Consider the following 27426-nt stretch of genomic DNA (forward strand, 5'->3'; position numbering starts at 1 on the left):
GAAAGAGGGAGAGGGCGATGATGAACTGGATGCATCAGACGTCACAGGGATGAATGAAAGGAGAGAGCGAGGGAGGAAAGAGGAAAAAAAGAGTAGGAGTAGGAATAGGAATAGGAGAAAAATGAACAGGAGAGTATGTGTGGGGAAGGATATAACCGATAAATAAATAAGGTGGTTTGAAAACAAACTGAATGGGTCATAAATCTTGGGGCACAGAAAAGGGAGGGGATGCGTAGAGAGGAGAGAGAGGAACAGACAGGAGGGTAGCTAGAGGTGGATGAGAGAATACGAATGCAGGAGATAGAGGAAGGAAAAAGGAGAGATGGAAAACGTGGAAGAGACAGGAGAGGGGAGAAGGCTCTTTCTATCCTCTGCCTCTTCTCTGTCTTTTGCAGTCACACTATCTCCTTCCAGAAAAGTTATCCTCAACCCCCTCTTAAGCAGTAAGCGTTGCGGGTAGCAACAGCCTATTCCCCCCCATCTCTTTCACCTCTCATGATGGGCTCGCCTGTGACCAAGGTATTTGGAGCTCCCGGACATTACGGTAGTGAGTTACATGTGCACCACCCTGGCTGTCTCCTTCATCCCGCTCTCTCTAAACCAGAGATATTGAAACTGGGGTATGCGGAGGTACTGCTGGGGGTCAATGAAAAGTTCAATTTAAAATATATACATTAAGGACGTAGTCACACCCCTTGACTTTTTCCACATTTTGTTATGTTACAGCCTTATTCTAAAATGGATTAAATAGTTATTTTCCCCCTCATCAATCTATACACAATACCCCATAATGTCAAAGCAAAAACAGGTTTTATAAATGTTTGCAAATCTATTATTAAATATCTAAAACTGAAACTCAGTTTCAGACCCTTTACTAAGTACTTTGTTGAAGCACCTTTGGCAGCAATTACAGACTCGAGTCTTCTTGGGTACGATGCTACAATTTTTGCACACCTGTATTTGGGGAGTTTTCCCCATTCTTCTCTGCATATCCTCTCAATATCTGTCAGATTGAATCGGGAGCGTCGCTGCAGAGCTATTTTCTCTCCAGAGATATTCAATCGGGTTTAAGTCCAGGCTCTGGCTGGGCCACTCAAGGACATTCAGAGACTTGTCCCGAAGCCACTCCTGCGTTGTCTTGGCTGTGTGCTTAGGGTTGTTGTCCTGTTGGAAGGTGAACCTTTACCCCAATCTGAGGTCCTGAGCGCTCTGGAGCAGGTTTTCATCAAGGATCTCTCTGTACTTTGCGCCATTCATCTTTTCCTCGATCCTGACTAGTCTCCCAGGGGCTTCAGTGTGTGTGTGTGTGTGTGTGTGTGTGGCTGTGTTACCCACCTGTGTCACTTCTTTAATTGGATGGAATCTGTCAAGGACACCCACAGAGCGTGGGGATGAATCATGTCCCCTCTAAACTGAAATTATAATGTGTCACTCACTGTGACACTTACACAGAATGTTGAATATAGACTCTCAGAGAGAACACACACACACACAGGTGAGGTACTTGAATTGTAAAGCATGTAAAGACATATTGTGAACTAAATAGATAAAATATCCATTGAACACAACAAGTGCAAACTGCACACCAAAGTTCAAAGATCACACACGAGATAAACATTCCAGTGAGGGGTGGCGAAGCCATAGCATTGAACGTGGTGTCATGTTTGTATGTCATTGTTGTCATTGTTCTTTTAGCTGCTGTGACATTTATCAAGGCCACCACCACCTTACTGTGTAAAGAAAGATTGTGTTCCCTTTCCTCGGGGGACCACAGCCCTGTGCGTTCCAACACCATCTGCATAACTAAAACACTGCTCTGGAGAGCCACACCACCTCTGTCCTTATGCTAATCTGACAGTTGACACGCGCTCTGTTCTGCTTTCTGGTGTAATTGCCGGCATCAGAGTACTAACATGTCTTCCTGAGGTGTGACCTCTTTCTTAAAGGGACACATCGTAATGACAATTAATATCCTTCTTTAAGGGTGCAGGCAGTGTGTGTGTGTGTGTGTGTGGGGGGGGGGGGGGGGGGGGGGTGTAACGGGGGACTTAGGGGACCACCTATGCAGGCAATCAAGAAATTGGGGACACACACACAGAGCTTATGACCCTTGAATCATCTGCAATGCAAATGGTATGATGGAAAACGCACATAAATTAGTGTGTAGGTTGGAATAATGTGTGTACACGCCTTACATACAGACATTGCAGAATGAAACACGCACGTGTAGGGGGACTGGGTTCAGAAATCTAATCAGAGCTCTTGAGAGAAGATCCGGGGGGTTACGAATCGGCCTAATTGCCACATAACTGCAAAATATGAGATCTGCAATAACACGAAGAGAGCAACTGGACGAGTCTGACAAGTCTGTATCTGAGTGATAAGGACTGGAGATTAGGATATCAGAAACAGAATCGTCTAACTGCCACACCAGTGGAGAGATGCCAGAGGGTGTGTTGCAGTGAGCTGTGGTCTCTCCTGTCTCTGTGTCTCTCATAGAGATGGTAGTCAAGGTGAATAGTGTCCGTGACATTTGGACAGATCCCATAACAAGGAGTGTAACCTGCTGTGAAGAAAGGCTAAATGACAACACAAGGTGGAGGGACAGAAGAGAGAGGATATGAGGTAAGACGGGGGCGGTGTGTGATGTGTGTGATGAAAGAAACAGTATAGGGAAGGTAAGGAGCATTTGAGAATTAGGGTGCAGGAGAGGGAGGAAGCTGTACCAAAACATGGTCTGCCTGTCTCCTTGAGGCAGGAAGTGGCTCTGCAGACAGACAGAGGAAATAGGGCCAACCATAGAAATAGAATCAAAGCAAACACGTGACTAGTAACACAGAGAGGAAGTAGCTTGATGTGCAATGCTGTAAGGATGAGGAAAGGCTACCATTTTTAAAGGTGCAATATGTAGAAATCGCTCCGTCATTTCCTCATTGCTAAAATTTGAATAGTTAGCCTAATTTCAGTTCATGTGACAAAACAAGAAAAACAAGTGCAGAGAATCATTATAACATCTAAACCACTGTGAAATGTATTTTCCATAACCACTTTTTGTTTTCAGCTGTTTGAAGCTGGTGTGCAAAACTGAAACTTAACAGGAAGCATAGAAATAAAGCATAGAACAGATCTTGAAAAAAAAAAGAAATGACGCCGGAGAAGAAGTCTGACGTTTTACCTGTCCCCAACTGATTATGTTTTTTGTTTGTTGATTTGCGTTGTTTGTAACTTATTTTGTAACTTAGTTTTTTGATTTTGCCCCCTATTTCGTGGTATCCAATTGTTAGTAATTACTATCTTGTCTCATCGCTACAACTCCCGTACGGGCTCGGGAGAGACGAAGGTCGAAAGCCATGCGTCCTCTGAAACACAACCCAACCAAGCCGCACTGCTTCTTAACACAGCGCGCATCCAACCCCGAAGCCAGCCGCACCAATGTGTCGGAGGAAACACCGTGCACCTGGCGACCTTGGTTAGCGTGCACTGCGCCCGTCCCGCCACAGGAGTCGCTGGTGCGCGATGAGACAAGGATATCCCTACCGGCCAAACCCTCCCTAACCCGGACAACGCTAGGCCAATTGTGTGTCGCCCCACGGACCTCCCGGTTGCGGCCAGCTGCGACAGAGCCTGGGCGCAAACCCAGAGTCTCTGGTGGCACAGCTAGTGCTGCGATGCAGTGCCCTAGACCAGGTGGAGAAAAAGGGGCCAGAGAGCGTGCTGCCTTCTGAGAATTCATAGGCGATCGGAAAAAAACTCCACTTCCTTCCGTTCTGCTAGCAAATGTGCAATCTTTGGAGAATAAAATCGATGACCTACGTGGAAGATTAAACTAGCAACGGGACATTCAAATCTGTAATATCTTATGCTTCAAGTCATGGCTGAAACGAAACACTATCAACATACAGCTGGCTAGTTACATGCTGTAACGGCAGGATAGAACAGCAGCGTCTGGTAAGACAAGGGGCGGCAGACTATGTATTTTTGTAAATAACTGATAACCAGCTGGTGCAGGATATCTAAGGAAGTCTAGAGCTATTGCTCGCCTGAGGTAGAGTACCTCATGATAAGCTGTAGACCACGATATCTACCTAGAAAGTTTTCATCTGTTTTCATCTGTATTTATCATAGTCAGAGGCTGGCACTAAGACAGCATGGAATGAGCTGTATTACTCCACACACAGAGACGCATTGGTCAGATTTGCCAAATGGAGGGCGAGGGAGAGCTTTGTATGCGTCTCTGTGTGTGGAGTAAAGGTGGTCCAGAGTTTTTTGCCCCTCTATTTGCACATTTAACATGCTGATAGAAATTTAGTAAAATGGATTTAAGTTTCCCTGCATTGAAGTCCCCGGCTACTAGGAGCGCCGTCTCTGGGTGAGCGTTTTTCTTGCTCTCGCAACACAGCTCATTCCATGCTGTCTTAGTGCCAGCCATGGATTACAGGCAACATCCGCACTGAGCTAAAGGCTAGAAATGCTGCTTTCAAGGAGCGGAGCTCTAACCCGGGAAGCTTTTAAGAAATCCTGCTATGCCCTCCGACGAACCATCAAACAGGCAAAGTGTCAATACAGGACTAAGATCGAATCGTACTACACCGGCTCTGACGCTCGTCAGATGTGGCAGGGCTTGCAAACCATTACAGACTACAAAGGGAAGCACAGCCGAGAGCTGCCCAGTGACACAAGCCTACCAGACGGGCTAAACTTCTTCTATGCTCGCTTCGAGGCAAATAACACTGAAACATGAATGAGAGCACCAGCTGTTCCGGATGGCTGTGTGATCACGCTCTCCCCAGCCGATGTGAGTAAGACCTTTAAACAGGTCAACATTCACAAGGCTGCAGGGCCAGACGGATTACCAGGATGTGTACTGCGAGCGTGCACTGACCAACTGGCAAGTGCTTTCACTGACATTTTTAACCTCTCCCTGTCCGAGTCTGTAATACCATCATGTTTTATGCAGACCACCATAATGCCTGTGCCCAAGAACACTAAGGTAACTTACCTAAATGACTACCGACCCATAGCACTCACGTCTGTAGCCATGAGTACTTTGAAAGGCTGGTCATGGCTCACATCAACACCATCATCCCTAGACCCACTCCAATTTGCAGACCACCCCAACAGATCCACAGATGATGCAATCTCTGTTATTATATGCTATTCATTGACTACAGCTCAGCGTTCAACACCATAGTGCCCTCAAAGCTCATCAATAAGCTAAGGACCCTGGGACTAAACACCTCCTCTGCAACCAGATCCTGGAATTCCTGACGGGTCGCCCCGAGGTGGTAAGGCTAGGTGACAACACATACGCCATGCTGATCCTCAACACAGGGGCCCCTCAGGACCTCTATACCAGGCGGTGTCAGAGGAAGGCCCTAAAAATTGTCAAAGACTCCAGCCACCCTAGTCACAGACTGTTCTCTCTGCTACTGCACGGCAAGCTGTACTGGAGTGCCAAGTCTAGATCCAAGAGGCTTCTAAACAGCTTCTACCCTCAAGCCTTAAGACTCCTGAACATCTATTTCAAATGGCTACCCAGACTATGTGCATTGCCCCCCCCCCCCCTCTTTTACGCCGCTGCTACTCTCTGTTATCATCTATGCATAATCACTTTAATAATTCTACCTACATGTACATATTACCTCAACTAACCGGTGCCCCCGCACATTGACTCTGTACCGGTACCCGCCTGTATATAGTCTCGCTATTGTTATTTTACAGCTGCTCTTTAATTACTTGTTACTTTTATTTCTTATTCTTATCCATATTTTTTAAAACTGCATTGTTGGTTAGGGGCACATAAGTAAGCATTTCACTGTAAGGTATGCATCTGTTGAATTCGGCACATGTGACTAATAACATTTGATTCGATTTGATTTGATCTACCGCTTCTTAGACTTGTTATAGACAAATCTGTAACTCACATTTCTATGTGAAATTGGTCGGGTCGCCCAAAAAGTTACATATTGCAGCTTTAGCCAAAACAGCAGCAAAAATATCAGGCTGTATGGACAGCAATAGATGTAACAAAGACATTCTGCAAAGGAAGAGAGATATAAGGTGTTGTCTGCATTACTTGAAGGAACATGAATTTCTGTCAACACAGCATGTTCACACTGAAACATCAGTGTCCCTCAGTGTCTGTTAGTAGTCCTGTCTCAGTTTCTACTGTAGCTGTCGCGTAGTGGGCTGACTGAGACGGGGCGTGACCAATATTATTATAGTTTTGTGGTTTTATATTCATTTTTATTTCTGTTAGTTTTTCGATATTTATTTCAAATTCAGTTTAGTCTCAATTAGTTTTCATACATGATTTACTAATTTTTCTTTAGTTTGAGTTCTATAAAAATGTATATATTTAGTTTTTATATTATTTTGTTTCAGTTTTAGTGTTAGGGACACAAAGTAGTGGATGTCTTCCCTGTTAGCTGGTGATAACTAGTGATTGTGATACACAAGCTAGGCCTTTTTGAAACATCGACATCTCCTGTCAGAATTTACCTGGCAGATTCAGATTTTTGCCCAAGGTTTAGAAGAAAAAATAATTAATGATGGTTTTTATTTTACTTTTGTTCTTTTTGGAGTCAAATATAATAGTATTTTATTTCAGTTTACATTTTTTTTTTCATCTTTAGTTCAGTTTTAGTTTACTATAATAACCTTGGACCTGACACACACCTGGTTAGAAACTGAATCTGCATCCTATGGGCACTTTATTTTTTACATAGTGCACTACTTTGGACCTAGACCCTGGTCAAAAGTGGTGCACTATAAAGGGAATAGGGTGCCATTTGGTACATAGGCCTACAAAAATACTGAAATGTGGGCTTTGGGGTGAATACTGTGGGTTCATTGATCACTCGACCTCTGCAATTAGCATTCCATCTCTAACTCTCAATCCGTTTGGTCTCAAGTTGAACACACATCATACAGATACTTTATTAGAGTCAGATAAAAGGCGAGTATGTATTTCTCTATGGACACTGGGTGTGAACAGGAGCTGAGGCAGTTACAAAACCATTTTGGGTGGAGGTCAGCTAAGTAGAGTGAGCTCTAATATAGGACTTCCACTTTCTCAGCTGAAGTGAGAAGACAATGGGATAAAAAGAGAATCAGAGTGTTCAGACAAGCCTTGGGTCATTCGGTCTCTGAGTCAAAATAGAATCTCAGTGATGAAGTATAAATAGAGAGTCTGAAGCTGCACTTCGGTGAAAACAGTCTAGACATCACTTCAATTTCAACAGATATTGATCAAGTATAACACAACAACAAATCATGTCCCAGTGCCTCATATTTATAATATACATTGTGCATCCATATAAGGGTATGAATATTGGATGTGCATTTTCACATATGCGCACACACACACACACACATTTTCTCATGTCATAGAAACTATTAAAAATGAAAATTCTATTACCAGTAAAAAGTGAGTACAGTGGCCTATTTTAAAGAGGTTGTACAGGGTAACTTCCTTCCCTTTCTGTAATTTAGGCTCAGGCCTACATATTATGGGAAGAGTGATGCTGCAACCTCTCTCTGCCATTTGTAAATAGGTTCTCAAACACTTACTTCTTGCTCAGTTATCATAAGTTCTCTGAAATTACACCACATTCAATAGAAACTATGGAGGTTGTCGGTCATGTCAGGGACATGGGACATGACAACCCTAGCTTTCGAGAACCCATGGGGCCTGTCATGCCAAATAGTGTCCCCTCTACGTCACATTGTTATTCGATAAACTATTAGTGTGACAACCTAATGATTCAAATTTTGGAGATCATTACAAACTAAATGACGTTCTTTTTTCATCATCGCTATGCAAACAAGGCTGATTTCCGAGACAATTTCGCTGTTTAAACAAGTTTGTTTAGCTAATAAAATGGAAACATTAATTTGAACTACTTGTGGGCACCTTGTTATCATTACAACATGAAATCCCTGTTGCGTTGCAGAAATGGCAAAGAAAACATAATCTGCTTGACACATTAAAGTTACATACATTACAGATCATGAAGTCAGCTAATTTCCACTCTATTCATATGCAAATCCCTTTGAATCATACACTGGCTTGTCTGGCTGTCATGTTTTTATCTTAAACTGCACTGAAATAATATAATTTCAGTAGTCCTCTTCAGTAGTCCTCTTCAGTAGTCCTCTTCAGTAGTCTCTTCAGTAGTCCTCTTCAGTAGTCTCTTCAGTAGTCCTCTTCAGTAGTAGTAGTCCTCTTCAGTAGTCCTCTTCAGTAGTAGTAGTCCTCTTCAGTAGTCCTCTTCAGTAGTCCTCTTCAGTAGTAGTAGTCCTCTTCAGTAGTCCTCTTCAGTAGTCCTCTATTTTTTCTATTATTAGTAGGTTCTAGGATTGTTAGGAAATTCTGATTAATATGACTGAACAAATCATTTTAAATGGAACTGTAAGTAAACTTATACTCCGTTTTATTATATCTGATTAACAATATGAGTTCATAAGAAGGGATTGTGAGACACGGACAAGAAGTAATAAGTTAATGAACACCATTCCAACTAGGCAGAAACAAATGGGTTGTGGACTGTGTAAACACATAAGGTCGTTAGCCTATGGTTGACCCTACTGAAACTTAGCTTTGGGGTTTTTAGATAAGTCAGTGAGTGCATTCCTAGGTTCTGTTAATTAAAACTGTCAGTTCAGTGGTGATCGATAATGTTGAGGGGTCAAAAGTTACCTGGGAGTGTGTTAGTAAGTTAGAATGAACTTTTCACCTTATTTTGTCCCGGTGGAGAGGAGGGGATTCTGTTAAAGCAGTGAAATGACGTCATGATCTGTATATAAACTGCTGCACGTGTTTAAGTGGTAGCGCGCTCCGAGAATAAATTCTATTACCTATTATTTAAAGACTGGTCTGCTTCTATTTTATGCAAACAAGAAATCTTACAAATTCTCATAAAATAGATTAAGGGCTTTCAATTGATGAAAGCACATTGGCATAATTAAATTACAGTAACAAGGATACAACAATGAATAATGTGGAACAAGTAAATAGCATCAAAAGATACCTTACAACTTACAATAATGATGAAACTTTGATAGTTTTTGGTAGTTATGTCATTAATTTATTTTCACATATTTTTTGTACACTCACATGGCATTCATAGACTAAAATACTGAATTCTGGTGTGTGGAATTCTGCCTGTCACTTGTTCTCAACAGGCAGCCAGTCTCAGAATGGGGACTTGAAGAGGGAGACAGCAAAGTCCAGGCACTGCTGCTCTCTTTGTTCTGAGTGTTTGCAGTGCTAGTGTTTTTAGTTCATCTGTGGATCTCACATATTATGTGCCCAGAATGATAAGAGCAAGAAAACTCTTAACAGATAATGACAACATGACAGTAGCTGTAGATGATGTAATGAAAAGTTGGAGGGTGGTTGGTAATGGAGGACATAAGGTGGATCCACATCTGGGTGTTGGGCAGAACCCCTAGGTACTGGAGAACAGGAGCAGAGTTAAAATGAAAAAGGTAGGAGACAGAAGTAAACAAGCAAACACACAGGTTACACTTTACTGTGAGAAAATTTGATGGATTACTGCAGCGTTACAACATAAATGAACAGAGGGCAATCATTTTTCCTGGTCAAAAACCTCCACATCTGACACGAATCCCTCCGAAGATGGTGCCTCTTCCTGTTCGGGTGGCGCTCGGCGGTCGTCGTCGCCAGGCCTACTAGCTGCCACCGATCCCCTTTTCTGTTTAATTTAGTTGTGTCTGATTAGTTGCACCTGTTTTGGGTTTAGGTTGTGATTGTGGGCTATTTAAACCCAGTAAGCCCGCCGGCTTTTGTGCAGGCTTGTTTCTCTGTTCGTTTTGTGGATGTGATATTTTCTGTATTTTTCCGGACTGTTTGTGTCCTGTTTTTGGGCCGGTCATTGTATGCGCCCGGTGTTTTGGCGTGACCTACTTTTCTCCGGAATAAATACAGTTGTCCTTTACCCTCTGCTCTCTGCGCCTGACTCCGCACCCACTACTCCTAGAAGTCGTAACAACATCCTTCTCAGTCTGTGCCTGAAGGTGGTACTTGAAGGCGTTCTAATCTGGATCGACAACTTCCACCACATCAGGTGGGGTTTCAGAGATCTGAAAGTAAATTATACAAAAATAGCAATAGACAAACAACACTAAGTCACTCACAAATTTGAAAGACTACAGTATATGCAATAATTCTATATACAATTGCATTGTTTACCTTAGACAACAGCTGCGGCTCCCATCCATACTTGGCCTGGATGCTGTTGTGTGCAAAGAGAATTACCTTCAGGTTGTTCTCCCAGCCTTCCTGGTATCAAGGGACTTGAGGGTCTGGTTTGTCCATCCACCAAACCTATTGACAACGTAAGATATTAAAATATGTCTGATTATGTACCATGGAATAACAAATAGTAAAAAACAAATAAAACAAACCATTGTTGACAGAATATAACTTATTACATCCGTACCTTATTCCAGCGTTCATGACCTCGGTCACTCAAGATGACCTCAGGAGAACCGTGGGTGCTGAAGATAGTCCACTATCGCCTTGGAGGTGGTCTCGCTAGTCTCGTCCTTGATGGGTACCATACAAAACAAAAATCTATTTTTGGTTCCAAGCACCCTTTTTAATGGGTTACATTAGGGAATTTAGAGTTAAGCACATACTCTTCCTTTACTGACCTTAATGGGCATTGCCTCCACCCACTTGGAAAGTGATCGGTCGCTGGAAGACACCAGCTGTTGCCCTTCCTGGATTTCGTGAAGGGTCCAATGAGTTCCACCCCTAACATTTAAAAAGTGTTAGAGAGAAGATTACTTTATTCTGACCTGTATCTGTGTCATACAGTCTGCAGATTGTTGTATTTGTAAGGATACTGACACACACACTATAATATTGAACCATGCTGTGGTCAAAAAAAGAAACCATTCCAAAACAACTTACCAGGGCAAAATTTGAATTGGGAGACTTAGCGATCATGTGCCATGGTGAACCGATCATGTGCCATGGTGAAACAACTTTGATGGGCTTTATCTCCAGTGCCACAGTCTTCGCCCTCTCAAACTTCTGGCAGGCTAGACAGGGTACTGACGTTTAAGCAAAAAGTGACAAATGTAAACATTGTGTGCTCTCTGATATGACATTAATTGAAATCATAATCATTTCAGATATAATAGAATGTGATTGATAAACAAAAGGTTATTTTACTTGCCCAGCTATCCACCTCCTTGACAATTTCACATCAGAAGAAGAGTAGGTTGATTTTGGCATTCATATGTGCTTCACTCCAAAAATGTCCACATGCATCTCTGTCAGGGTGGCCTCCTTCTCCTCCTTAGTAAAAATCAACCTTGTGTGTGGCTGGCCATCCTTCCCCGTAGGTAGATATGATTGCCTAACAAGTTGGAAGAGAAGAGTTGTTGAAATACTCAAGTCTAAGTATATTTGCACTACTGTCTTTCTCTCTCTGTTTCTCTCTCTCTCCATCTGTCTTCCACTCTCTTCCTACCTCTCACTCCCTCTCTCACTTTCATCCTTTCTCTCTCATTTTCTTCCTCCCCCTCTCTGTCTGTCTAGTGAAGACACCAAGTTTAAACCTATCCATTTGATTGATCAGGTTTAACTTATAGCTAGACACCTCAATATGACATACATATAACTATATCAGTGGAGGCTGCTGAGGGGAGGATGGCTCATAATAATGTCTGGAATGGAGTCAATTGAATGGCATCAACCACATGGAAACCACGTGTTTGGTACCATTCCATTTACTCCATTCCAGACATTATTATGAGCCATCCTTCCCTCAGCAGCCTCCGCTGAACAATATGTATAGCTAACAACTACTATAGCTAACGTTAGATGGAAAATGGTTGTTGAAAAATGGTTATACATAGCCAAATATGTCCAGTTATCTAATTGAAGTTAACTGCTTAACGTTACCCTGAATTTCTCTGAATGTTGCGCCTCTTGTCGACATCAGTGGTGTCTTCATAGTACTTCCTCAGGTTGGAAAGATAAAAGAAAATCTCCTCGCGGGATGCCATTGAAGTGCACGCTACATACAAACAGAAAGCTGCAATAACAGTTATAGTAGCTTGCTTGCTATCTAGCTAGCTAACATTAGCTTAGCTAAATAAAACTGTCTGGCTAGGCATGCTGAGGTATAGAAGTACAGTAGCTAGCAACATCGATCTATAAAAACAATAAATTATGTATTCCTATTTGACAATATGTACAAATACATGGTAAAGAAAGTGTTCTCTTTCCAGTCCTCTGAGGCAGCAGGTAGTCACCGTCAAATACACCATCCTTGGAGAGCAATTTTGAGGTAATAATTTTGCGCGGACTAAGCGAGCGTTTAAACGGTGAAATATAACTCGAACTGCCCGCATCCCCTGCGAGGTCAAATAGAGCATAGCAACCAGCATAGCAACCAGCATAGCAACCAGCATAGCAACCAGCATAGCAACCAGCATAGCAACCAGCATAGCAACCAGCATAGCAACCAGCATAGCAACCAGCATAGCAACCAGCATAGCAACGGACGCTATGGTTCATTACGTATTCCGGTCAGAATTTTGCAAGTTAATGCAACAGCCCTAGCAACAGAAGCTAGAATGTATCGAATCCTATTGTGACGTGAAGGGCGACGCTATTTGGCATGACAGGCCCTCTTTTGGGTTCTCAGCTGAAAGTATGGACCACAGATGGTTCCAGGTGAATTACAATCCCCAGACTCTATTTGGAACTTAACTTTCATACCAGCGAGAACGAATCTTTCAAATACAAAAGATACACTTACTGTATGCAGTTTAGCAAAGTTGCATCTGGCTATAACAGTCTCCTGCCGAGATATGACACATCTTCTCACCTTGTGCTGGCATTTCCATTGGACCATTCCATATTTCTGGTTGCAAACACGTATTACTCAAAACACAGCCAGGTGCAACTTTGATAAACTGTTTACAGTAAGTGTATCTTCTGTATTTATAATTCATATGAAAGTTAAGTTCCAAATGTTTCCAAAACATTATCGCAAGGCGTATTTTAGTTTAGATCTAGCATTTTGACAGCGTCGGGCATTTCCCTCACAAGGCTAAAGGGGACGTCCAATGACCCAATGTAATACAATGGAATTGGAGTCATGATATGAGCTAGCTAGACACCACCCTGCACACAGTCTAAAAAGTCTGACAACCAATTATTGTGTAACTGAATCATTTGAGCAAGGCTAAAGGAACAGATGCAATGCCATATCAAGCTGCCAGCACTTTTAAATGAAGTTTTAAATGGGTTCATTTTCGTTACAGGTAGGCTATAATTTAATGTCAATGTAAATGCACCCAGGATTTTTGCGTGATAAAGTAGGTTGATGGGAGCCAATAGCATGCCCTGGGGCTAGGCCTATTGCATTGCTTACCTTGGATGCTGTGAAGGTAAACTTTTAAACCAGAGCGAAGCTGTTGGTCTTCGACCCTCTCCAACTGATTGAAAACTTTGGCAAAGTTGTTTCATGCCGTACCTCGGCCCGAATCGCATTGCAAAGCGATAACTTGTTACTGCTGTTCATCTTGACACCTGTCTCGGGAGATTACAGGCGCGAGATTGTCATTCGTTATCCAATTGAGCGCGCTTCTCCAAACACTTCAAGCAAGGCTAATCGAACCTTTGCATTTAGCTTGAGAACGTCTGTCTGTAGCCTACATCATTAATTTAAAAAATACGTTATTCATTTCAGCAAATTTCCTGTTGCATGTTGAAATATCTCCGTTTGTGCCTTACAATGTCTACTTCCTTGTTTTAAAGCACCGCATTAATGGTGATGAGTTTTGTTTTGTCCTCGGAAAATATGACACTATGAAGAGATTGTGTGTGGCTTTGTTGCTATACATGTGAAGTATATGGCATATCATATGATATGTTTCAAGTTTTAATGTCACGTGCACAAGTACAATGAAATGCCTTTCTTGCAAGCTCTAATACTAAAAATAACATAAGTTTGAACAAAAACACACTATAAATAAGATATAAGAAGAACACGAGAAAGTAAGTAAGCATACTATATCCATGGTCAGTCAGTTCCAGTACCATATTTACGATGTCCAAATCAAAGAAAATTGTCACATACTCCGAATACAACAGGTGTAGTAGACCTTACGGGAAATGCTTACTTACAAGCCCTTAACCAACAATGCAATTCAAAAAATTGAGTTAGGAAAATATTTACAAAATAAGTTGAAGTAAAAAATCTAATTAAAAGTAACCCCACTCACCACCTCGCTCAATTCTCGTTGCTGCGACTTGCTTGCTAGTTGAGATTTCACTAGTAATGTCAAGTCGGTTTGGCTATTTGTTTCAAGTGTATTAGTCTATAAATAAATCATTTTGCCAAAATTCGCCATCCCTCCCGTGTCCTATTCGACTGTAGATGTTCTGAAATGTTACTCCCTCCTCTATGTTTAATATAACACACATACATTAATTATTAATTTAGGTTGCCTATCGTTTGTTCTATAGAATGTATTTTACTCTGATATGTGCCACAGAAAGTATTTGACTCTAGTTACAAAATTAAGGAAATTAGAAGGGCGGGTGTTCAGCAACGCCATTGCGGACCCAAGCCAAATATTTTCAGACTCCTGAGGGGGAAAAGGTGTTGTCGTGCACTCTTCACGACTGTCTTGGTGTGTTTAGACCATGATAGTTTGTTGGTTATGTGGACACCAAGGAACTTGATACTCTCGACCCGCTCCACTACAGCCCTGTCGATGTTAATGGGGGGCCTGTTCAGCACTCTTTTTTCTATAGTTCACGATCAGCTCCTCTTGTCTTACTCACATTGAGGGAGAGGTTGTTGTCCTGGCCTCTGACCTCGTCTCTATAGACTGTCTCATCATTGTCGGTGATCAGGCTTACTTACCACTGTTGTGTCGTCAGCAAACTTAATGAGGGTGTTGGATTCGTGCTTGGTCACCCAGGCGTGGGTGAACAGGGAGTACAGGAGGGAACCAAGCATGCACCGCTAATTGTGTTGTTGCATACCCTTACCACCTGGGGTGCCCCGTCATGAATTCCATGATCCAGTTGTAGAGGGAGGTGTTTAGTCCCAGGGTCCTTAGCTTATTGATCAGCTTTGTGGGCACTATGTTGTTGAACGCTGAGCTGTAGTCAATGAACAGCATTCTCACATAGGTGTTAATTTTGTCCAGGTGGGAAAGGGCAGTGTGGAGTGCGATTGAGATTGCATCATCTGTGGATCTGTTGGGGCAGTATGCGAATTGGAGTGGGTCTATGGTTTCCAGCATGATGGTGTTGATGTGAGCCATGACCAGCCTTTCAAAGCACTTCATGGCTACCCACGTGAGTGCTACGGGGCGGTAATGATTTAGGCAGGTTACCTTTGCTTTCTTGGGCACGGGCACTATGTTTGAAACATGCAGGTATTACAGACTCGATCAGGGAGAGGTTGAAAACGTCAGTGAAGACACTTGCCAGTTGGTCCGTGCATGCTTTGAGCACACGTCCTGGTAATCCGAATGGCCCCGCGGCTTTGACCTATTTAAAGGTCTTGCTCACATCAGCTACGGAGAGCGTGATCACACAGTCGTCAAGGAACAGCTGGTGCTCTCGTGCATGCTTCACTGTTGCTTGCCTCGAAGCGAGCATAAAAGGCTTGTCTGGTAGGCTCTCGTCACTGGGCAGCTCACGGCTGGGTTTACCATTGTAGTCCATAATAGTTTGCAAGCCCTGCCACATCCGACGAGCGTCAGAGCCGGTGTAATAGGATTCAATCTTAGTCCTGTATTGACGCTTTGCCTGTTTGATGGTTCGTCTGAGGGCAATGTGCAGGGATACTGGAGTCAGTTATCTCATGGTTGACCGGTGTAAATCGACTCGAGCTTCGCAACAATATTAGCTGTCATAAGTGTACAGCCGGATAATAATTTACAATAATTCCAAATATGGTTCGGAAAAAAAGACGTTGCGCAGTGGTCTAAGGTAGCTATAGCTGTGTTCGAGTCCAGACTCTGTCGCAGCCCAGCTAATCCGGGTTAGGGGAGGGTTTGGCCGGCAGGGATGTCCTTGTCCCATTGCGCACTAGCGACTCCTGTTGCGGGCCGGGCGCAGTGCACGCTTACATGGTTGCCAGGTGCACAGTGTTTCCTCCAACACATTGGTGCGACTGGCTTCCGGGTTAAGTGGGCATCGTGTCAAGAAGCAGTGCGACTTGGTTGGGTTGTGTTTCGGAGGACGCATGGCTCTCGACCTTCGCCTCTCCCGAGTCCGTACGGGAGTTGCAGCAATGAGACAAGACTGTAACTAGCAATTGGATACCACAAAATTGGGGAGAAAAAGGGGTAAAAGTAAAAAGAAATGTAAAATACAAAAAAATATAATTATAAATCCCAAAGCATATGTGTTGACATATGCATGGATATATTTGCAATATTTGATCATTTATTTGTAGTACATGGTCTCGACCATGATGATTGGTTGAAATATATAATCTAAACCAATGACAGACAAGTGAGAGCATCTCTCACCACGCCCACTCATATTGACAGAGACAGGATAGAGGGTTGTATTGTTGAAAGAGTGAGCGGTGCTTCCTCAAGCTTCGGTTTCGTGAAAGTAGACAAAATAGTGAACAACAACCAGAGGGAAATATTCCTTGTAGTTGGCAAAGTTAGATAGAATATCTTCAAGATGGTTTGTGGGGGATTTACGTGTTCTAAAAATGCTCTTTGTTCTCTCAACGTGGTGTACATGGTAAGTGTCGCTAACTGGCTGTTGCTAATGTTTCCAGCTAACGTTAGCAGAAGAATGATGATGCTAACAGTGGTAGCAGCAGTACTAGCACAGAGCCAACTAGGATCAATGTCCACTATTGTTTCACTGAGATTTAGCTAGAAGCAAACAATGGACTCCCATTTACTGTCATCTGCACATGTTGTCACTATCAACAAGTTAGCTACTAACATTTATATATGATTTCTGAAGGAGTAACCTTAACCAGCTAACGCTAGCTAGCTAACATATGATTTCACAAGATATTGAAAATGATTACACAAGGATGTGTGGCGCTTACAACAGGCAGTAACGTGACAAATCATTTCTGATGATTGACTTGATTACCCGTTAGAGGTTGAATTGTATTTGTGTCGGGTATAAACATGATGGAAGGGTAGCTAGCTACTGTACGCTAATTAACATTTGATTGTATTTGTACCCATTCAGAGGGCATCAGATATGCTCTAGCTAACTCTATACTTTACGTTTGTCAGATGACATAGCTGATTCTGTTGACAAGTGACGGGTAGCTAGCTATGTCACAGATCTCGTGATAGTAAACATAGACAACAGCATTATCTCTGTAATGTCAACCACAGCCATAACTAGAAATTATCTGTATGTACGAGTTATTTGAGGGTTGAAACTCCAGTCATCATACATAGCTAACTGTTATTGTGCCCTTTAATGACCATAACCATAATAATAAGTGTCATTGCATTGCTACTGCACAGGGAACACATTGATATAAGATTAATTATATTGCTGCACATCTTGACAAGTGTTCATATCCTGTGTTGGAAAATCTAAATGGTTTACATAGTCAATTTACACATAGCACTGACACACTTAGCTCACCAGACATGCCACCAGGGATATTTTCAAAGGCCACAGGTCCAGAACAAATTCAAATAAACATACAATATTATACAGAGCCAAGATTGCATGGAACCTCCTTCCATCTCATATACCGCAAGTGAACAGCAAACCTGGTTTCAAAAACCAAATAAAGCAACACCTCACAATGCTTCTCCCCCATGTGACATACCTTTTGTGTGTTTGTACTGACATGTATGTGTAACTGATAGATGCACATGGACACTATATGTTAATGTTTTTAAATGTATGTAAAGTATTTTGTCTGTAATGTCTTTTTCATCATGCGTCAATCCCTAGTAAGGCTAGCTTTCGCCATTGCTATCAGCTAATTGGGATCCTAATAACATTAACAACAAAATCTCATGTATCAAATCTGTTGCATACGACTTGACACAATTAGATCATAGACATGTGAAGGTCTTGTGGAAAAAATAAATGTTAGCCAAGCACACATTCACAATAAGGTCTTGTCTCGTACCTAGAAGGTATATACCCCCTGACTGTTTTGGGGACAACCATTTTAAAATAGCAACCAATAGTCTCTGTGTTCAAGGTACATATTAGATTAGCTAGGCCAATTTTCTTTTTTTCTGGGATAGCCTGGTTGTCACTAATAAAGGTTTACTTGTAGTTCATAGACACCAAGATGGACAAAAGTGTGCGTGCGTGCGGGCAATAGTCAGTGTCCGTTTCTTTGCCCATGTCTGTGTGTATTAGGGATTCATATTTTCCCGAAAATCAACCAAATTACAATACCGGGAATAATTCATATTTATCCTATGGGTCCTGGGAAATACTGAAAAGATTATAAGTGCCCATTTTAAAGCGTTTAAAAGCAAGATATGGTCACTATGCCAGGGTTCTCCTCAAATAATGGGTGCTGCACTGCCTTGTTGGCTCGGCTGCACCACTATGTAAAGATTGTAAGTGTTCCCGGGACAGTCCCGGGATCCCGGTTACTCATGTTATTCTCTAGTGTGTAATGTGTCAGTGTTTGTCTCATTCTCCCCTCACTTAGTTTTTCTCTCTTTAACCCCAGTTGGTTGGTCTGTTGCTGATTGGCGTGGCAGCGTGGGGGAAAGGCTTCGGCATCGTGTCCAGCATCCACATCATCGGCGGGGTCATCGCTGTGGGCGTCTTCCTACTGCTTATCTCCATCGTGGGTCTCATTGGAGCCCTCAATCACCACCAAGTCATGCTCTTCTTTGTATCCTTTATATAAAGGGCATTTACAATCGCAACACACTTTACAATAAAACAATACAATTAAGGAGATCTTCACTGTCGGCCCTATTCATACCAGTATGGGCAGGCAGAGTTGGTCTATAATGTTCCAACAGTCTTTGGTATGGGTCACTGTGCGAGTTTTGTTTTACTTGACTGAATATGGGTCAGTAGTAAAAATGTATTCTCTCAGTATGTGTGTGCAGCCTTTGAATGTTGGTCTGGTTCCTTGACTGCTCCTCTCTCAGTACATGGTCATTCTGTTCCTGGTGTTTCTTTTCCAGTTTGGTGTGTCCTGCTCCTGCCTGGCTATTAACAATGGACAGCAGGTAGGTGTAGGTGTGCGCGCGCGCGCAATCGTTTGACCTCTTCCAGCTCCTGTTTTCTGTCTTATGTCCCATCGCTCTCTGTCTTTCTTATTGCACACTGCTCTCTATATATGGACGTGTGGTTGTCCCTTGCCTACTTCTGGCGCTTTCCTAGGAAACTATGTAGTTTTTTTTTTATGTGTTATTTCTTACATTGTTACCCCAGGTAATCTTAGGTTTTATTACATACAGTCGGGTGGAACAATTGGATATAAGAGCAACGTCAACTCACCAACATTACGACCAGGAATACGACTTTCCCGAAGCGGATCCTCTGTTTGGCCTACCACCCAGGACAATGGATCGGATCCCAGCCAGCGACCCAAAACAATGGCGCCGTAGAAGGGGCAGACGGAGCGGTCTTCTGGTCAGGCTCCGTATACGGGTACATCGCACACCGCTCCCGAGCATACTACCCGCCAATGTCCAGTCTCTTGACAACAAGGTAGATGAAATCCGAGCCAGGGTAGCATTCCAGAGAGACATCCGAGACTGTAACATTCTTTGTTTCACGGAAACATGGCTCACTCGAGACACGCTATCTGAGTCGGTACAGCCAGCTGGTTTCTTCACGCATCGCGCCGACAGAAACAACCATCTCTCTGGTAAGAAGAAGGGCGGGGGTGTATGCCTAATGATTAACGAGATGTGGTGTGATCATAACAACATACAGGAACTCAAGTCCTTTTGTTCACCTGACTTAGAATTCCTCACAATCAAATGCCGACCACATTATCTACCAAGAGATTTCTCTTCGATCATAATCACAGTCGTGTATATCCCCCCCCCCCCAAGCAGACACATCGACGGCCCTGAAATAACTGGAAACTACATATCCTGAGGCTGCATTTATTGTAGCCGGGGATTTTAACAAGTCTAATCTGAAAACAAGGCTTCCCAAATTCTATCATTGTGCTACCAGGGCTGGCAAAACCCTAGACCACAGTTATTCTAACTTCCGTGATGCATATAAGGCCCTACCCCGCCCTCCCGTTGGAAAAGCTGACCGCGACTCCATTTTGTTGCTCCCAGCCTATAGAGAGAAACTAAAACAGGAAGCACCCGCGCTCAGGTCTGTTCAACGCTGGTCCGACCAATCGGATTCCATGCTTCAAGGTTGCTTCGATCACGTGGACTGGGATATGTTTTGCATTGCGGCGAACAACAACATTGACGAATACGCTGATTCGGTGTTCGAGTTTATTAACAAGTGCATCAGTGATGTTGTACCCACAGCGTCTATTAAAACATTCCCAAACTAGAAACCGTGGATTGAACTGAACGTACGAACCACTGCTTTTAATCGGGGCAAGGTGACCGGAATCATGACCGAATACAAACAGTGTAGCTATTCCCTCCGCAAGGCAATCAAACAAGCTAAGCTTCAGTACAGAGACAAAGTGGAGTCGCAATTCAACGGCTCAGACACTAGAGGTATGTGGCAGGGTCGACAATCAATCACGGACTACAAAAGAAAAACCAGCCCCGTCGCGGATCACGATGCCTTGCTCCCAGACAGACTAAACAAGCTTTTTTCTCGCTTTGAGGACAACACAGTGCCCCTGACACGGCTCGCTACCAAAACATTTAAACGTGTTAACCCTCACAAGGCTGCAGGCCCTGACGGCATCCCCGGCCGTGTCCGCAGAGCATGCGCAGAACAGCTGGCTGGTGTGTTTACAGACATATTCAATCATCCTTATCCCAGTCTGCTGTCCCCACATGCTTCAAGAGGGCCACCATTGTTCCACCAAAGTTAAGGTAACTGAGCTAAATGACTACCGCCCTGTAGCACTCACTTCCATCATCATTAAAGTGCTTTGAGAGACTAGTCAAGGACCATATCACCCCCACCCTACCTGACACCCTAGACCCACTCCAATTTGCTTACCGGCCCAATAGGTCCACAGATGACGCAATCGCCATCACACTGCACAATGCCCTAACCCATCTGGACAAGAGGAATACCTATGTAAGAATGCTGTTCATCGATTACAGCTCAGCATTTAACACCATAGTACCATCAAGTCGTCATTTAGCTTGAGTCCCTGGATCTCGACCCCGCCCTGTGCAACTGGGTCCTGGACTTCCTGACGGGCTGCCCCCAGATGGTGAGGATAGGTAACATCTCCACCCCGCTGATCCTCAACACTGGGTCCCCACAATGGTGCGTTCTCAGCCCTCTCCTGTACTCCCTGTTCACCCACGACTGCGTGGCCATGCACGCCTCCTACTCAATCATCAAGGTTGCAGACGACACTACAGTGGTAGGCTTGATTACAAACAACGACGAGATGGCCTACAGGGAGGAGGAAAGGCCCTCGGAGTGTGGTGTCAGGAAAATAACCTCCCACTCAATGTCAACAAAACAAAGGAGATGATCGTGGACTTCAGGAAACAGCAGGGGGAGTAGCCCCCTATCTACATTGATGGGACAGTAGTGGAGAGGCTGGAGAGTTTTAAGTTCCTCGGTGTACACATTATGGACAAACTGAAATGGTCCACCCACACAGACAGCGTGGTGAAGAAGGCGCAGCAGCGCCTCTTCAACCTCAGGAGGCTGAAGAAATTCAGCTTGTCACCAAAAACACTCACAAACTTTTACAGATGCACAATCAAGAGCATCCTGTCGTGCTATATCACCGCCTGGTACAGCAGCTGCTCCGCCCACAACAGTAAGGCTCTCCAGAGGGTAGTGAGGTCTGCACAATGCATCACCGGGAGCAAACTACCTGCCCTCCAGGACACCTACACCACCCGATGTCACAGGAAGGCCAAAAAGATCATCAAGGACAACAACCACCTGAGCCACTGCCTGTTTACCCTGCTATCATCCAGAAGACGAGGTCTCTACAGGTGCATCAAAGCGGGGACCGAGAGACTGAAAAACAGCTTCTATCTCAAGGCCAACAGACTGTTAAACAGCCATCACTAACATTGAGTGGCTGCTGCCAACATACTGACTCAACTCCAGCCACTTTAATAATGGAAAAATGTATGTAATCAATTTATCACTAGCCACTTTATATAATGTTTACATACCCCACATTACTCATCTCATATGTATATACTGTACGCTATACCATCTACTGCATCTTGCCATCTTGATGTAATGTATCACTAGCCACTTTAAACAATGCCACTTCATATAATGTTTTCATACTCTACATTACTAATCTCATATGTATATACTGTACTCTATACCATCTACTGCATCTTGCCTATGCCGTTCGGCCATCACTCATTTATATATTTTTATGTGCATATTCGTATTCATTCCTTTACACTTGTGTGTGTATAAGGTAGTTGTTGTGAAATTGTTAGGTTATATTACTTGTTAGATATTACTGCATGGTCGGAACTAGAAGCACAAGCGTTTCAATACACATTAACATCTGCTAACCATGTGTATGTTACAAATAAATTTGATTTGCCTTGTGTGTTGCAGTCATTTCCATTCCGCAGCACTCCTGTCACTGTCCTCACCTGTGTGTGTTTGGTCTCCAACCCAGGTGAAGCTGTTGAGTGCTACCTGGGCATTGATGAGCAACGACACACGGCTGGGCGTGGAGAACAAGTTGAACTGCTGTGGGCTGCTGAACAACAACCAGAGCAAAGAGCAGTTCAGCGAGGACGTGAAACTCTGCAATGCGGTGAGGGAGACACACCAGTTTGCTCTCTGCGCTCAGCCTTTAAGGCCTTTCTCTCTGGATGTGGTTCTCTGCATGTGGTTTAAGCCACTCTGGTTACTCTCTGCCCTCAACAGCTTTCCCAACCTGTCTTAACCATTACAGATCAAAAACAAAACCAGCACTGGACTGCCTATTATAGGTAGAAAGAAAGAAAAAAAACAGGATCGCAGTAGATTATGGTTGGCCTTTTACTCTTTATACAGATGCAGTCGTATGTTTGGACTTCCTCTCTTTATGTGATTGTTGTCTCATTGAAGGCTTTCTCGCTCCCTCTCTGTGTAGCCCTGTCAACATAACAGGTTGTGTTTCACCTGTGGGGACTTGATGCTGCAGCACGCTGCAGAGGCTCTGAAAATCCTGGGTGCAGTAGGACTCTTCTTCAGCTTCACAGAGGTCAGGAAACTGCTCCTGACTATACCTATAATCGCTAAAATACACACATCATAACACTCACACTCGTCCCTAAATGCACAAAGGGGGGAATTCCGACCAGAGTTAAGCACATGTAAATGGTTTGTAATGATCTATTTTATGCACTTTTCTCTCCATGCGTATTCTGACCTTGAACTTAAGCACGAGAATAGCATTCTATTCACCGGCTATTCGTTTGTGTGGAGATTTAAGAAATGACGATGTAACATCGAATTCTGACCTTGACTTAATTCCCCTCATAATTCCACCACCTTTAAACGCGATTAATAAGGTTGAGCAACAACATCTTTATTTTTTCCCGGAAGAACAAACACCATTCTCCATGCACTGTAATTTACAAATTGACAAGAGATCGATAAAAGCTAGGTAAATGAGTAAGCCATTTGGATAAGGGGATTGTAAATATAAATTACAATTGTTTGAGATCTATTTTATCTTATGATCACTGGAGACAAATGTGAAACCAGATATATGGCAGCAAACTGAATCATATCAACATATTACCTTTTCCACAGTGAAGTTATGAAATGTTGGTTTTATACAGTAATTTGGGATGAAATTTGGAGGCTCAAGCAAAAGGCTTCTGTAGCCATGCGCAAATGACAGTATAGCGCCAAACCTATAGAGTTGATTTATGATTTCTACAATGTTTTAATTATAAGGCCAGACTTTTCAGAATTATTTTTTATGTTATTATTATTATTATAATATTTTTTTTTTTGTATCGTGTTAGCCGCTTTCGGTAGCCACCATCAGTTATACCCACATTTTATAATTGTCACTGACTTCAGTGTTGGATTCCTTACATAATTCCATTACATTGTTAGTTTGTTCATGAGGATCACTAGCATTAGTGGATCATATTAGGCTACCGTATTACAAGTTGTGCAATAATTTGGGACATGTAGCCTATTTGAGTCATTATGGAACTCAGACCACACGTAGCAGGTTAAAACTGGAGCCTGGCACTGTTCACAATGACTGGATTTTGTCACCACAGTTGCATGATTGTTAGGGTAGATTTATAGGACTACTGTTCAACCCCTATTGTACACTTTTTTCACCTTCCAATATTTCATGGATCGAACGATTGAATATGTAAACTTTCAGGATGAATCAAACCACTATTTGATTCACAAATGTATTTTGTGCGTAAAGGCTCTCTAAACCAGCTTTTTATTATTCATAAATACTATCCTAAACGCTAAATTGTATACAAGATCAGAGCTTTTTTTTTTCTTACCAATTGGTGCTGAAAAGGAGACGTGTGTATATTTACATGGCTTTCTTTCATTGAGCCCTAATATTCTGAATTGTTCTCTCCATTTATTTTAGTGAATCTGTCAAATTCTAATCAAAGGTAATCCATATTTAAAGGGATGGCTTTCGATAAATGTACTGAAAACTCCACGGGGAAATCTGTTGGCCAGCAAGTGGGAGGGTTTAATTAAATATATTCAGCAGGCGCAAGGGCCCACGCCTGTAAAGCCCATTACACAGCTGCATAAGGTACATCTGAATACAAACTACGGAGAAGTGTGTAAGAAAGGCGTACATTTCCTTGGTCTGAATCAGGGCCCATACAGTACAGGTGAACACTATCACCATATACAGACACACATACACACTTCTCATGAATGTTGTTCTGTTTCAGATCTTGGGTGTGTGGCTGGCTGCACGTTACAGGAACCAGAAGGATCCAAGAGCCAACCCCAGTGCGTTCCTATAAGAGCAGAGCGTGAAGAGTTCCACAAGTTACGCACCATGATATAGACATACACCAGGGTACCAAACATACACACACAAAATACAACATTGGATATACACAGATGTGCCAATATGAAAAGAACAACACACACTCGCAGCCTGATGCTAATTGACAACCCACTAAGTACCTTCTGGTTCTCACATGTGCATACACATGCACTGGGGAAGAAAAGGCCATGTTGGTCTGTACAGTTTCTTCTCATGTATGATAGGATTGTTCAACAGCTTTTTTTTGTATAACTTCTGTATGTCAGTGTTTCTCAACCTCTGGTCTGTGGACCTGCACTGCTCTTTGGGATAATGGGGACCACTCCCTCAGATGCTAATACTTATTTACTTTGTTCTTAATTATAAGTTTTAAACAACACAGTTCTCCAGAGGTATATCTGGTTCATGTTCATTAGGCACCAAACAGAAGAACATGTACAGAAACAAGGAGGGACCTGCACTTTTCCAATAAAGTTTTTATTTTCCTTTCTACGTTTTACTACAGTGTGCTCTAATGAATATGAGCCTGTGCTCACTAGTCCCTGGGACCAAACCAGTTGAGAACGACCCCATTCAGAGACCCCTCCCCCTGTCTGTCCATGATGTGGTTAGACTACACAGACGCAGCACCCTGTGCACCAACTACCAGCATAGCACTGTGTGTGATGGCATACACAGAATTTATCTTATTTTAACCAAGAAAAATCATTTATAATTTAAGGGTTTTGTCTATGCCACAAAATGTTGCAATTGTGACAATTTTACATAGTAGGTTTCTGTTCATTTTTAACAAGATGTCATTGTGTGCGGTGTGGCCATCAATATTTCCTGACAAAGAAAGCAGTGCCATATAGATCATGTCATGTTAGTGCCTCGGGTGGGAATTAGATTTTGTGCCAAACTATTAAGAGGGGATACTGAATTGGATAGTCTATAGTGACATTTCTCTTCCTTTGGAGCTAAAACATAACACTTTTTAATGGAGTTAAGAATGATGAGACAGTTCAGACAAATGTGTGTGTAATTCAGTTAACCCCCCCATCCATTCACAGCACTTTATTCAACACATGCATTCGCTCCTGTATAATATTACATTTGTTTTGTTTGTGGTACTATGGACACTAGAGGGCTTTTGACACTGAGTAAAAGTTGTCATTAAACAATTCATGTGGAGATGCTATGGGAAATGCAACATGTTTTTCTCACATCTCTCCTTGGCCTGTCCTGATATGCACCACCATCACCTCAATTGTCTCTAGACAGAGCTAGGACATTTTAACATATTTAATGAATGAACAAAACATGTTTGCCAGTGTTGATCGTTGTCACACACTCCTTCATAAAATAAGTGCAGCCAGTTTCAAAAGTTGAGACAAACTGTAGTCTGGAGATTGTAACACTTTGATTAGGAATATACAATGAAGGGAACATGTAGAACTACAGCACAAAGCAATGGGCAGAACAGTTTTTGGATGAGCTAGCTTAAGTGGTGTTCCACTACCTGTCTTCATATATTGACACTGAACCATTTCAACCATCTGATCCTTTTCTGTGCATATTTGTTTCCACTTGATCTATTTTGTAATTAACCTCAAAGTGTTTTCCTAGTGGCACTTTGCCTGATTTTATTTATTTGCCTGTCATTGGAGGAAATCATTTTCTATGGCCTAATTGTTGCGATCTTGGAGGAAGTTAAACTAGGGATGTGCCTGTAGCTTTTAACCACCTGCCTAAATACTTAGCATACCAGTGACTGTTCACAACAATTGTCAATTAGCAGAGTTGAGGAATGAGTTTTATTAAGTATTGCCCTTAATGGTAACCCTGCTAAAAGACTTTGGTTGCACAGTGCCTCTGCACAGCAATGGGTTGTCAGAGTTAGTATTTTAGTCCCCTGTCACTTAAATTAGTGATGTGGCACTTCCAAAGGCTGTGAGACTGCCACTATACGTCCTGACTCAAGGTTTTGACCCTAAACATTTGAAAGGTTTTAGTTCCCCTAAAGTTTGTCCATGATTGACAGAATGACTCATGCTCACCCTCAGTGTTGACTTCCTGTTCTAGATTATGACAATGACTCAGCTTCCTGTTGCTTTTCACCCAAATGGCACCCTATTCCCTATATAGTGGACTGCTTTCAAGTAGTGCACTATATACGGAACAGGATGCCATTTGGGACTCAAACGTTCCTACTGTGGACTTGATTGCCAGCTTAACCTTAAGGTTTCTTTTTTTGTGCAACATGTTTTTCCTATTAAATGTCATGATTCAGGAGCCTGGCTTG

General features: G+C 42.7%; 1 protein-coding gene and 1 long non-coding RNA gene across 8 annotated transcripts; one reads left to right on the forward strand and one right to left on the reverse strand.

Moving 5' to 3' along the window:
* Positions 1-9063: 9063 nt before the first annotated feature.
* Positions 9064-14611, reverse strand: LOC109882621 (uncharacterized). 6 transcript variants are annotated; one of them, XR_004210058.1, is made up of 8 exons: positions 14275-14538; positions 13422-13579; positions 11942-12056; positions 10943-11393; positions 10681-10783; positions 10467-10572; positions 10217-10351; positions 9064-10107 (listed from the first exon to the last, which is right to left on the reverse strand). It is a non-coding gene; the product is annotated as an uncharacterized LOC109882621 (long non-coding RNA). The 6 variants fall into 6 exon arrangements; XR_002254038.2 differs by lacking the exon at positions 14275-14538 and having other exon boundaries at positions 10943-11085; positions 11207-11393; positions 11942-12074; positions 13422-14200; XR_004210059.1 differs by lacking the exon at positions 14275-14538 and having other exon boundaries at positions 10943-11085; positions 11207-11393; positions 11942-12001; positions 13422-14199.
* On the forward strand, positions 13127-27417 carry LOC109882620 (tetraspanin-31). 2 transcript variants are annotated; one of them, XM_020474718.2, is made up of 6 exons: positions 13127-13311; positions 18711-18878; positions 19144-19224; positions 22776-22916; positions 23238-23348; positions 25042-27417. In XM_020474718.2, the coding sequence occupies exons 1-6, from the start codon at positions 13291-13293 to the stop codon at positions 25114-25116; spliced, it is 597 nt and encodes a 198-aa protein (XP_020330307.1). In that variant the 5' UTR covers positions 13127-13290; the 3' UTR covers positions 25117-27417. The 2 variants fall into 2 exon arrangements, with proteins under 2 accessions (XP_020330307.1, XP_020330305.1); XM_020474716.2 differs by lacking the exon at positions 13127-13311 and adding an exon at positions 16531-16771.
* Positions 27418-27426: the final 9 nt, after the last annotated feature.

This window comes from Oncorhynchus kisutch, linkage group LG5 (genome assembly GCF_002021735.2).
Source record: "Oncorhynchus kisutch isolate 150728-3 linkage group LG5, Okis_V2, whole genome shotgun sequence".
Classification (NCBI taxonomy): domain Eukaryota; kingdom Metazoa; phylum Chordata; class Actinopteri; order Salmoniformes; family Salmonidae; genus Oncorhynchus; species Oncorhynchus kisutch.

Bases quoted from the DNA above. Each gene is read 5' to 3' on its own strand.
- LOC109882620 (XM_020474716.2), top strand. From the start codon at position 16,709: ATGGTTTGTGGGGGATTTACGTGTTCTAAAAATGCTCTTTGTTCTCTC. The intron at 18,879-19,143 runs GTATCCTTTATA...CTCCTCTCTCAG, and splicing joins ACCAAGTCATGCTCTTCTTT to TACATGGTCATTCTGTTCCT. The intron at 23,349-25,041 runs GTCAGGAAACTG...GTTCTGTTTCAG, and splicing joins TCTTCTTCAGCTTCACAGAG to ATCTTGGGTGTGTGGCTGGC.